General features: G+C 42.1%; 1 protein-coding gene, 1 non-coding gene and 1 pseudogene across 2 annotated transcripts; 1 reads left to right on the top strand and 2 right to left on the bottom strand.

Annotated features, from left to right (window-relative positions):
* Positions 1-42: 42 nt before the first annotated feature.
* On the bottom strand, positions 43-115 carry TRNAA-CGC (transfer RNA alanine (anticodon CGC)). Its single transcript has one exon. It is a non-coding gene; the product is annotated as a tRNA-Ala (tRNA).
* A 548-nt stretch (positions 116-663) lies between these two features.
* Positions 664-10,702, top strand: LOC136551850 (2-oxoglutarate-Fe(II) type oxidoreductase hxnY-like). The gene is made up of 11 exons (XM_066543392.1): positions 664-851; positions 982-1,177; positions 7,614-7,694; positions 7,864-7,915; positions 8,288-8,409; positions 8,480-8,583; positions 8,774-8,832; positions 9,048-9,104; positions 9,583-9,628; positions 9,854-9,933; positions 10,015-10,702. Exons 1-11 carry the CDS (start codon positions 768-770, stop codon positions 10,085-10,087), a joined length of 954 nt encoding a protein of 317 aa, XP_066399489.1. The 5' UTR covers positions 664-767; the 3' UTR covers positions 10,088-10,702.
* A 440-nt stretch (positions 10,703-11,142) lies between these two features.
* On the bottom strand, positions 11,143-12,804 carry LOC136551849 (dormancy-associated protein homolog 3-like; annotated as a pseudogene).
* Positions 12,805-13,523: the final 719 nt, after the last annotated feature.

Here is a 13,523-nt window from a genome sequence, read left to right as displayed (position 1 = left end):
TATCAAAGGAATGTCAAAAGAAAAAGCTGCATGCAGCGGAAATGGAGACGCGGGGAATCGAACCCCGTGCCTCTCGCATGCGAAGCGAGCGCTCTACCATATGAGCTACGTCCCCATGTTGCACCCTCCTTGCAGGATCCTTAAAATTATTCATTACTAGTAACTGCCAGCAGCCTACCATTGACTATGATGCTCCTGCAATGAGATCAGTAATCGGGCGTTCGATTTGGTACTCGCATACTCGATCGTGTCGTTCAAGTACTTGCAAGTTCATCTGAATGTTGCCACACGAGCATACAGCGTACTCGCGTGTGTGCTGCTGTACAGCTGACCGCGAACTGAGGAGACACCCGGGCAAATCATAGCGTGGGCCTGGGCCGTGCTCGATCTTGACAGACCCGTGTTGACACACAAAGACGATGATGCTCCCCCTCCCCCCATGTTTCGCTGTCAGCGTGGATCGCATGCCCTGTTCTATAACCCACTAGGATCGTACTAATGCGTATTATTTTTTAGAGTTTGAGTACTCATGCGTATTTCCTCTGGGTATCAGCTCTTTCGTGACGTGCCTCGAGCAAACACGAAACGGGCACGCTTCCGCTTACTACTTGTGCTATAAAATCGATCGGTGGTGAAGCCAGCAGCAGCCAAGCCTCTACCCTCGTAGAGCATTAGCAGCACAGAGGGGAGCCTAGCTAGTGCGCCTCCTCGCCCTCGATCGATCGAGGCCGCGCAAGCTAAGCAGGGGACATCATCGTCATCGATCAATGGCCGCCGGCCGCCGCCTGGACCTCCCCGTGGTGGACCTCGCGTCCCCCGACCGTCGCGCCGCCGCCAAGTCCATCCGCCAGGTCCCATCGAGCATTCGAGCCCCCGCTCCTTGCCATACGTATACCTTGCTTCTCTGCAAGAGTTTCCTGCTGTCATAACGCAGCTACGCCTATATATACTAACACAGTGTAAAAGCAAAGCGTCTAGCAGGCGTGCGTGGAGTACGGCTTCTTCTACGTGATCAACCACGGGATCGAGCGCGCCCTGCTGGAGCGGGTGTTCGCCGACAGCCGCAAGTTCTTCGAGCAGACCATGGAGGAGAAGATGGCGCTGGGGAAGAACAGCAGATACAGGGGCTACACCTGGCCCTACTCCGAGAAGGTCGACGACTCCCCCGAGTCGCGAGGTCAGGATCGGAGTTCACATCAAGCAGCATAACCACTACAACAACAACATTGACCCCTTAGACCTGTTTGATGCAAAATACTTTTAGAGTTTTACAAAAATACCATGGTTTGACAAATAATTTGATTTTAATTAAAGTGCCACGAAAGGTTTGGATGTAATTAATTAACAAACTGAAAGGTCTTGAAAACCTTAGTAGTGTTAAATTGTAGTAGTCTTTTGAAGTTTTATAAACTCCACTCTAAATCTCTTATTTCTAAACCATGGTTTTGCACGTCTATGAGTCCTAAAACTTCCTACTACTACAACATCTAAACATGGCCTTGTAAGAAATTACACAACCCTGTTATGAAAAACATTATACCATTGGAGTAACATATAAATCTACATATAGATTATCCACCAATACCATTATAGAAAAACAATTAAAGCAACTTCTAATCTTATATCTAAGTTATCCACGCTGTCATTATGATAGGTTACCTAAGGAGTCCGTTAAATTTACATATACGTACATTACTAATTATGTCACCTATGACATTATCAAACTCTAAACTAATTCCCTATATTTGCATCTATATTATCACCCCGCTGTTATGATAGATAGTCTATGTACAAATTGACATCTAAGTTATTGCTTCACACATTATAAAAGATAAAATAAATATCTCCTCAAATCTACGTCTAAATTACCAACCTTCTATTAATATTAGAAACTAACTTAAAATAAACATGAATGCATAAGCCATAAATAGATATTTATGTTTTAGCAATCATGAAAAATGTTTCCTTAATGACTCTTATATAATACACTAACACATTATTTAATTTTTTTTATCAATATCCATGATAATAATTTATACTTCATTCGGTCCAATTTATAAGGCATCTTCTGACATGACATGATCTTCTAAATTACACTTTGATCATTTATTTATTTTATACTATATTGTTTATGATTATAAACTTATATGATTGTTGAATAGTATATTTTATTATGAATCTAATAGGATCAAATTTGTATTACAATAGTTAAAATGTATTAGCCAAATTATTGGTCAAAGATTATAAAGTTTGTCTCTTGACCTATGTGAAATGACTTATAAGCTGGACCAGAGGGAGCATAAGTTGTTATTTTTAGATCACTACTAGAATGAACGAGTTTCCCTTGGGCCTAGAATCCTAGGGAAAGGCCGGAAAACGGTAGGGAAGTAGTTTCCCTAGAGTATTTGGTAGGGAAAGACTCCTAGGGAGTGCGGCGACGGGAAAGAGAGATGTGCCCTACCGTTTATGTGGAAACTGTAGGGAAACAGTCTTTCCCTAGGAAATTGCATCCCTAGGTAAAGTACCTAAGATGGCCCTGATAAAGCTTACGTGGAAAGGTGATTACCCTACAGAAAACTTTCCCTAGGAATTTGAACTGTAGGGAAACCAGCTGACCCAAGCACAACATTCAAATTCAAATCATGAATACATAATTCATATTTGAATTCAAATATTATTACGAAATTATTTATAATCCAGATTCACACACATGAATAGGAACTTAAGAACTGATTTAATTAAAGGCCAAATCCATGGACCGAAAATTTAGAGTTATATCATCATAAGACAATTATAGGTCTGTTAATATAAAGCCTAGTAGACATGCCTACTTAGCTTCTAAAAGATATCTCCTCCATCAGGTGCTGACCTAACTATTACTTAAACAAAATAAGCAACAACAGTTGCCTACTTAGCTTGCAAAAGTCTATCTCCTCCATCAGGTGTTAGACCTAACTATTACTTAGCTGCAGCACATAGTTCGATGACAATCAAAAGAACGGAAAAGCTTCGTCCGGAGGAGAATATGTGCCTCCACCACTTGCTGTTCCATCCACTCCATTTGGAGTTCCATCTGCATGGCTATGGAATTCTCCACGAGCAATCCTACTTATAGTTTCATCTGGAGTTTCGGTTCTAACACTTGAGCCAAAGGTACCGACCTATGATAGTAAAGCAATCAAAATTTTAGAAAAACAACTTGTTGTGTTATAAATTGTGTAGGTTCAGTTTTCAAATGTATTGAACAGTAAAGAATGCATTGATGTATCCATGTGCATAAAAATTGTTTTATAGACACGGCGTAGCTGCATTTTTTTCGATGCTACTGCGGTGTATCTACCTCCTCCAACTCTATCCACAGTGACATGCTCAGCTTGCTTAGTAGATGCATATGCATTTCTACATGAAGTAGGACATACAGCATAAAGATGCAAAACACAACAAACTGTGACGGCCATAGATACTAAAATTCCAGCATTCCATCAATCTAGCATAAACATCCATAGCTTTGTAAAGATTGCTGCAACTAATATATATTTGTTATGGTACTTTCTTGCCTTTGTACTAAACCAAACCAGGATGCTGCTTCTTCAATAAACATGTTAACACACTTGAAGGAGTCCTTCCTTCTACCACAGTCCAGTGCCTCCAAAAATAATCAAACAAATCAATTAGCTATATCAAATGAGTGTTGGGTTGCATAAATATGACAATGCAAGATTACAAACTCACGAGTTTCCTTCCGGCTCAATCAATGGACGATCTTGCTCATTGGGAATAGTGGGGGGAAGATCTGCACATCCTCGTAAATAGCCAATTCCAGTTCCAGTTTGCTGATCTTCTGCATTAGAATCAGCAGGACCATTCAGACTCGAAATCGTGACCTCCCTAGAAGCATTGGAAGATTGACTGCGTAACACTCTATGTGTGAGTGTCATCCCTGAAAATATGATGCAGCAACCATGAGTAAGTGTACTGGAAAACAATTGAAATAATGCAAGTATGAAAATTGTTGGAACAAAATAAATGTATTACTTCTCCCATCAAAAGTCATCAGGATCTTGGAATTCCACTTGTGTGGCATCAAGAAAATATTCTGTATTATACCCCTCATGTTCTTCAACTGGTGGCTCATTGTCTACTGTCACACCATTTCGTTGTTTGGTCAGCATGGAAATTTCATTTGGATCATTGATCTCATCAAAGCCATCACTAATCATGATATCATCTAAGCCAAGTCCAATGTCTATGACGAATTCACCGTCTAAACCATCTTCTTGAAAGGTATCCACACATGGTGATTCTTCATTATCATACTCATCCATTGTAGGAATAGACAAGTTTGAAAGGGGGCTGACCTTGTATGCAACCCACCAGTCCTTAAGGCTTGCACTAGACTTACATGGATAAGGAAGATAATACACTTGCTTCACTTGGCTAGCAAGAACAAAAGGTTCGTTCGCTGGATTACAAGAAGCATGGGCAACTTCGACTAGTCTAACCCTTTGTAATTGCCTCACTCCATTAATTGGGTGGAACCAATGACCTTTGAGAAGAGTTGTGCACTCATAAAATGTTTTTGGCATTTTATGGTTCTCAGGCAGGACATCATCAAATAGATTCAATATTTTATTAATGCATTCTACACCAAGGTTATGTTGTGATTTAACTGCCATTAACCGAGCAACTGCGGTTAGCTGTGCAACACTAGTGTAGTTATGTACGGGCTCTTGTGAAGCTTCCAACATGGCATAAAATGCCTTTGCATCAGCTGGGGGTTCATCTTCAGCACTAACAGTATGCATTGCATTGCCAATATCAGCTAACATTTCATCTAAACCATCAGCAGTATCATTGGCATTCTCCAATGTGGGCTCACTAAAAGGTTTCTCTCCATGTTCAGTCCAAATAGTATACCCAGGTGTAAAACCTCTTTTACACAAATGCAAGCTCATGATAGGTCTCCTTCGTCTAACTCTATTGTCGCAATCTGAACATGGGCAAAGTACTCCAAATTTTTTAGAATCAAGAACAAGACTGAAAGCATGGTCTAGAAAAGCATTTGTCTTCTGCACCCACTCATGTGAATGACAACCATTGTCATTCCACCCTTCGTACATTCAACTACGGTCTTCTATTGACATGGCTAGTTATTGTAGCAATAATAAACCCCTGTTCAATATCTAAAACCCTGAGCAAACCCATAGATAACAATTTGTGCTACTAAAAATTAATAATTTAGTACAAATGTATGGAAGAGATGTGAAAGATAAATCTGCTTCTCACCTTCAAGCTTCTCTTGCACAGCAGCACAGATGTAGATCCCTGCCTTCTTTATCGCATTTGAGTCTTTCTTACAAAGCCAAGATCTTCTCCTCCTACTTCAAACTGAAGTTTGCATAATGGAAAGACAAAGTATATTAGTTCCAGATCTGAATGACTAATATTCAGAGCGGATAATGGTCTAAATTAGCATGTAGAGCCTATGAGCAGACAACTAGTAGTGCAGTAATATTTTGTATCACAAACAAGAAATCAAGCGCACAGTTATTGAATCTGAATAAATGTGAAATGGTATATTTCTCTAGTCCATCAAGCGGAATTATTAGTTTGCACCATAACTTACATATTTCCTAGTTAAAATTCAGTAGCTTATAACTCACTAGCCAGTCTACCTGAATTTCTATTTTTTTTTGGAAATGACCAAAGATTAGTTCAGGACCAAACAAATTTAGCAATTACAATAGTCTCTGCACCACTCAAGTCAATTAAACAGTTCCTGATTGTTTTTAGGAAGTATAAGAAATGCAAAACACAACATAAAGGCTGCAGGTGCACACATGAGCAATATATACATCTTAATTGTTGGTTAAATCCATGTAGTAGATTCGTATCTCACTTTGAGCCATTATTCAGTAGCACGAAAGAAATAGGAAGCACATCTCCTTGTCAGTAACACAGCAGCACGCAGTAGGGGTATTGCCAATTCCTACCTTCTTGCCAACACAACGACAGGCCACTGGCACCTCCGCAGGACAACAGCATGCCACCAGCACCTCCGCAGGGCAACGGCAAGCCACCAGCACCTCTGCAGGTTCTCCTTGCCTCCACTGCAGGTCCTTCTTTCATCCAAATCAGCACCTCCCTCGCCTCCTGCAGCACCCTAGAAGGTTCTCCTCGCCTCCTCCGTAGGTCCTTCTTACCACCTCGGCAGCCCGCTTGGGTCACGAAATTGGGATGGGGGCAAAGGAATAGCTAGGGCTGGGTGGTGCTAGGCTTGGGGTGCTTGCAGATCCAGCGAGGGCAGTGGATTTGGGAGGCACCCCATTGGATGGGTTGGGGCAGCGGTAGGAAGCTTTGGTGGCGGCGCACTAGATTGGGATGGCGGGAGAGCTTTGGGGCAGCAATGGGAGAAGATTTGGTGCGCGAGAGAGAAGATTGGTGGTGGTGGCGGCGACGGCGGGAGAAGGGCAGCGTCTGGAGAAATATTGGCGCGAGACGGTGGCGGTATGCTGCGGGGAGGGGAGAAATTTTGGTGCCGTCATGTTAGCGCCATGTTGGGTCAATGTCCCTAGGAATTGTGTCCATGTCGTAGGGAAAGGTGCCAGCATGGCAAGGGAGACACCTCTTTCTCAGAATCAGCCCCGACCAAAACGTGCAATCCTAGGGAAAGCCAAGTTTCCCTATGGTTTTGTCACCCAACTCTAGGGAAACATATCTTTCCCTAGGACTATCAAAACACCGTAGGGAACTTTAAAAACTGTAGGGAAACTCGTCGATTCTAGTAGTGGATGATTCATAAATCTAAGCTGAAATATTATGACATGTTCAATGATAATATAACTGTAACCGCTCCATTCCCTATAAAAAATAATACTACACGATTAATTATTTTATATGAAAATTCAAAATCTTGATTAGCACTCAACGAGGTTAGAGCATACAAAGTCAACTATGACCTTATGCTCTTTGATATTTTTGGAGTAAACAATGATTATTAGGGGCTTGAATATTAATATCCTCTTGAACAAGAGTTTTTAATGAAAGATATAGTAAGTACAAGAGTTTCAATGTAACTTGAGGATAAAAGATTTGTAGCTACAAACATGATCAAAATTTAAAAATCTAATTCTTGATTCATGACGTCATGAGACACCACCAGAACAAGAGCCACCATAACTACAGTTTAACTAAATGCACATTAAAAATACATGGAGGTGTCATGCAGAGGAAGAAGAACTATAGATATACGGATTAGAACAAACACGTAGAGTAATTGATAAGTTTATCACAACCAGATAAAGATTACAAAGTACCTATATGTGTATTGTGTTAGAAAATAAACACATCATATAGAGAATGTGAAATGATAAATTTGTAGGTATTAGACACAAAATTCAAATGTTTATGTTTCCTAAGTTTCTAGCTCGTATAGGAGCATCGATCGATGGACTAGTGACTTCCAAACAGAACAAACAAATTGTGTGAAATCCATTCCCCACATCCTCACCGCAGCCCACACACTTTTGAGAGTTCATAAGATATCATAACTTCTTAAAATTTCTTTGATATATTTGAGATCCACAATTGTGACAAGTGATAAGTTTATGTAGGAGATTCCAAGGAGACATTTTATATTGGCCCAATGGATGAGGAAAATTTGGAGAATAACATTAATCAGTGGCCTTGTGAAGGTATTTATTTGTCATGTACTACCAAGGATAGGTGTTCTTCTGCAGATTTGTTCTACATTTATATATGATGAACATTAATCGTTTGATGGGATATCCATTCTACTAATTTGTTTTTTTTTTCAAAAGAATAAACGATTGCTCAATCCTCATCTAGCTAAATTATTTGCAGAACTCTTCCCTTCCTGGAAAAAGACTATGCAATCATACCATGCAAATGCATTGTAAGTTCTGTTTGTTTTGTACTACTCCCTCCACCCGGATATGTATGCCAAGGCAACGCTAGTAGAAAACCAAAAGACTCATTTACCCCTCTGATCCTCCCTTTCTCTCCGTCATCGAGAGCAGATAGAACCACTTCTCCTTCTTTTTCTGTTGTATCTGTAGGCTTTTTGAGATAGGACCCACCATATCCATGGTTTAGATAGCTACATTTGCATGCTTTATGGGACAACCGACTGTGTTAGAGTTGGCTTGCATGCTTTCCCGAACAGAGGGAGTATCCAATAAACAATATATCTTTGATAGTTGTGGTACTATATACCAACCTCAAAGTTTCTCTTATTTCTATCTTTTGTATTGCTCTTCCTTTCCAGGACTACAGGCAAAGGAATATTGTCCCTAATTGCTTTGAGTTTGGACCTTGACGCTGAATTCTTTCACAAGAACGGTGCATTTGAACCCCCTTCAGCATTTCTTCGATTATTACACTATGCGGGTAAATTTCATCTCTTTTTTCTGGCTTTATTATAGGTTATATGCAATAGAACCTAATTATTGCATTTCAGGTGACGTAAATGGTCCAGACAACAAAGACATTTTTGGTGCAGCAGCGCACTCGGATTATGGAATGCTAACCCTTTTAGCAACAGATGGAACACCTGGCTTGCAGGCATAGTTTTTTTCACAAGTTCAGACTGATGAATTTACATAGTACTATCCTTTTTATATGATCATTAGAAAAATGCCTATATTCACTTAGAACGATGAAACACGATAACTCTTTTTATATGCTCACATGTAAATTATGGATCTTTTTTGTTCGGTCAAAAAATTATGGATCTTTTACTTGTACCTTGTAGATATGCAGAGAAAAAGATAGACATCCTCAGATCTGGGAAGATGTTCACCACATTGATGGGTAATACTTATTTCCTGATTTTATGAACAGCAATCCCAAAATACAATAATAGCCTTTCAACATATTTACTCAAAATTTTCAAGTGCTTTACCCTCTAATATATCCTAGCTTGCTGTGTTTTCGTAACTTGTTTAATCCTGTTTTGTATACCCTGTAGATATATAATTCTCATGGCTCAGTATATATGGTATCGTCTTATTCTGGTTTACTTGTAGGTCCCTTATTGTCAATATTGGCGATTTGTTAGAAAGGTGGACTAACTGTGTTTTCAGGTATCATCATTTATTACTTATGTTCTCCCGTGTAAGTCCACTGTGTGAGCACTGAGCACTGGCAACTTGAAAAATTGTTATGTGCCACTCTTCAAAGTTGCATGATAAAATTTAACCATTTATTAGATAAAGTTTGTTCTGGTCCATAATTGCCCTGTTCACTTGGCTGATAAGCCATGGCTGAAAGTACTGTTGGCTGATTTATTGTGAGAGAAAAATATTGTTCATTGGCTGAAAAAGTATGGCTTATAAGCCAAGCGAACAGGGCGAACATCTTGCATACAACCTTGTAGTTAATATGATGAGTATCTTAGTAGAGTAGTACTATATGATAGCTTTGTTACTTATACAATATATTGGAAAGGTTATTGAGTTATATATTCTTTTGGTTCCTTGTCATTTATATTCCATGTCTTTCCTACGAGAGCAAAAGGCCGTGTGTCAGAATCTTCTAATGCGCTTCTATTACAACCTGCAGATCTACATTGCACCGTGTTGTCCCTGTTGGGAAAGAGAGATATTCTGTGAGTACCAAAGAACTTTTACTTAATTCATAATTTCTGCTAAGCGTTTAAGTATCCTAATTTTAGCCTTTTATTACGTCCTCTGATTCTTTGCTTTAAGAGGATCGGAGCACTTCAACCAATAAGTTACATGCTTATTGTTACTTGCCAGACGGTGATGGAGAGAGCTTAAGTAGTACATACATTTCAGTTTCACACAACAATTTTTGTATATTATTATATCAGGTTGCTTTCTTCATTGATCCAAGCCCAAATCTAGTGGTGAAATGCATGGAAAGCTGCTGCAGTGAGGCATATCCAGCAAGGTCCGCTTTGGTTATGTTAACACATGTTTGGTCTATATATTTCCTCGCTAGCTTATCGAAATTTGACACTTTTTTTTTCAGGTTTGCACCTATCAAGAGTGGTGACTACATAGAAGAGAGACTGAGTTCTACATATAAGTTGGCAACCAGTTAATCAAGCCATCAACGTAAAGAGTGCTCTGTTATGGTACTGGTATGGTCAAGTATCAGACATGATAGAAGAGAGAAGAGTGCTCTGGCCATTCAGCTTTTACTTGATGTAGCCAAAACATTCCTTATTGGTATGGTCAAGTATCATGTCTGACGTACTGCTGGTGTACTCTAAATGTTTTTTCTGTTTCAAGGAATGGGTGAAAAACTTGTAAAATAAATTGAAAGGCGTGTGTATGATTACCTTTATATATTTACAGAGGCTGCCAAATTATTGCATTCTTACATGAAATAATCAGAGATACCGTATATATAACATGAACGATGCCGTGACGGCGAGGTTAGCCACTCCACTTCCACTGCCTAAGTGCCTATTCACATGGGAATGGGAAGCAGAAAGAAAGCAGAGTCACTGCACTACACCTCCCTTGGAGTAAGCTGCATCGAAGGCCAGAAATCCGGGCACGCAGACGCAGCAGCCTCACCTAAAAGCTACGTAAGGCCAAAGCTTGGCCGCGGGAAAGGGAGCTCACGAAAAGGACAGGCAACAGCAACGCTGACACGCTGTGCCGTCCCGTACCGGCAGGGAGCGAGCCGGACTGATGAGAGCACGACAGCATCTCCGTGTCCGTGGGGATCACCACCACCTGCGCCCGGCGCGCCACGGCACGGCGAGCAGCGATGTGGGCACGGAACTTTCGGCCTGTTCGCTGGTTGGTTTCTGGGCTGGTTTGGGCTGTCTGGTGCTGGTTTATTGTGAGAGAAAAACACTGTTGGCTGGTTGATTTGGACTGGCCGAAACCAAAAGCGAACAGGCTGTTTGTCGTCGCCGGAACGGACCAGAGCTGTGTCTGTCGCACGTCATCAAGTTAACCCCCTTGACTTTGCAATAGAAAGAGCTAGCACGGTGGCATTGCATCGAAGCTAAATTCCACACCGGTTTGACCTCAGGAGTGCGATGGGCGGACTGAATTATTGGTACCGGAACGCACTAAGCAATGAAGAGATCGACGCCCATGATGATAAGATATTTCCTTCTGTGGAAGACAAGCCAAGATGTTGCCAAAAGCGTGTTACTGGATATATCCACAACACTCAACCACGCATTATTGTTTGCATTGCGTACGTAGGATTATACATTTTACATTACTAGTACACGGCACAGCAAAAACCGTACTGGAGTACCCTGTACAAACTACGAAGCAGGGGAGGAGGCTGCGTGTAGCCACTCATACAGCAACAGGATTAGTACATAGGAGTATTATATGTACCACTCTCTCCAGCACTACTGGTCAGGCTGGCCACAGCACGACCTTGTGTTGCTGCTGCCCGCTTGCCCGTCAAGGCTTGGAAGACAATGTACACGGTGACATGCACGAGCTGATGCCGAGCGTAGTACGGAGCAGCAGCTTACAAAATCAGCAGGGCCTCACACGGAGATTTACAAGAAGATGACATACTACACCGTTAACGTATACTACAACAGAACCGTCACCAGGAAGCTCTGAAAGAGGTTATATATATGGCCCCTCTGTTCAGAACTCCAGATCCTCCTTCAGTTCGGCAGTTCGCTAGCTGTTGATGGTTTGCTTGTGCAGTTGTCGTCTTGGGCCGGCCCGGCTGCTTCAGCGGTCCAGCGAACTGATCACCACCCTGCCGTGGGAGTCGGAGACACGCAGATCAGATGATATCTTACCAAATCCAAGCAAGATTCATTGCATGTCCTAGTCATTTTCACGTACTACTCCTATACCATCGTAGCACTCGCGGTACGGTACGTTCAGAAAAATCTGTGGTATATAGAGGCGATTTATACCGTACAATAAGCGAGGTACGGAGTAGTACTCACCAGTCGTAGACGGTGGGGCTCCTCGGCGTGCCGGGGGCATCGCCGCCGTCGGCCATCCTGCCTTTCCGGCGCAGCTTCTTCCAGCCCTCTCCCTTGGGCGTCGTCGCTGCAGCATCAGGGATGGCAACGTACAGAGATACAACAACATCAGCAGGGTGTTAAACGCGGTGCTTCGTTTCGGATCTCCACCATTCAGCTATCCAAAAGTAGCCTAAATTGGCTACAGATATCGTAATCCCGCTAAAACAGAGCATACAACTGTGATTTTTGACAGTTTCATGTGGAACACCTTTCAAACGAAACTACGACACACAGACAGCAAGAACTGAAAGAAGAAGAAGAAGAAGAAGATGGAGAGAGCCGGTCACCTGCCGCCGAAGGGCGAGTCCGGAGCGCCGCTGGCCGGCGACGGCGACGACGGCGCGGAGCTGGACTCGCTGCGCGGCGACGTGATGACGGACAGCGCCGCGGGCCGCAGCATAGGTGATGCTCCGCGTCACGGCGGGCGGCGCGGAGGAGCCCGCCTGCCGCCCCCTCTGCGGTCGGCGACGGCGCGGCCGCGGCCACGGACGCGGACGACGAGGGGGAGAAGGAGGCGTACTTGCGGAGCTTGCCGAGGCCGGAGTCCGGGCGCGGCCCGGCCACCGTGTCGTCCCACAGCTGGTCCAGGAACCCCATGCACGGATGCGCGCGCCCTGCTATACGTGCGTGCAAGTGGCCGGCGTGGTGCGCGTTGTTTTGCTATGTTTTCTTCGGTTCTTGTTTGATGTTAGGCAATCGTTGTCCTTGGGCGAGAGGAAGAAGAAGGCTAGATCTGGCCGGCGTGAGGTGTGCGGATCGAGGTCTCTCCTTGTGATGTTCTATGTTCCTTTCTTCTCGGAGGACCAAGGGAGCAGTGCAGTTTGTTTTATAGAGGAAATCGAGGGGCGGAGAGAGCCCGTTCGCTTCGGGAAAAAAATAAGCTAAAATACTGTTTCGATTTATTTATTAAGAAAAAAAAACTATTTTAGCTAAAAAAGATAAATTATAAGAAGAACCAATCTAACCCTTATTCAGGGGCATGTGTATTTTAGGATTTATCAGTTTTTATTTTTTTCATGTCTTTCTTTTTTTACTCTCTAAAGCTGGCCTCGGCTCAGTGAATCAGAGAGGTCTAGCGCCCATATTGGATTTTCCTGGGTACCATTTTACCCTCTTTCTTTTTCTTCAATATGTAAATGCGAGCAAATTCAATAATTAATCTAACTAATACTCCCTTCATATTTCAGTATAGTTTATTTTAGATATTTTCAAACAAACTAAGAGAGAATACAAAATAGGCAATTACCATTTGTTAACTCCAATAAAACCGGCTTAAATTGGTTTTCTTGTGACTCTGCACCGACTTTGGCCAAACCAATTACTGCCGGGTTTTTTTTTGTTAAAATTTAAGAGGAGGTTAGGATTTGTGTAGATTTAGAAGTTGTAAACATTTTTTTTGAACGTAAGAAGTTGTAAGCATTTTATGAAAAGATAAAACCACCTCACCTATAAATATGAAGGCTGATTCAGATGACCCAGACATTCCAAAAGACCAAAACCAATACATATA

This window comes from Miscanthus floridulus, chromosome 4 (genome assembly GCF_019320115.1).
Source record: "Miscanthus floridulus cultivar M001 chromosome 4, ASM1932011v1, whole genome shotgun sequence".
NCBI classification, from domain to species: Eukaryota; Viridiplantae; Streptophyta; class Magnoliopsida; order Poales; family Poaceae; genus Miscanthus; species Miscanthus floridulus.
This window is presented reverse-complemented; position numbering and strand designations above follow the sequence as displayed.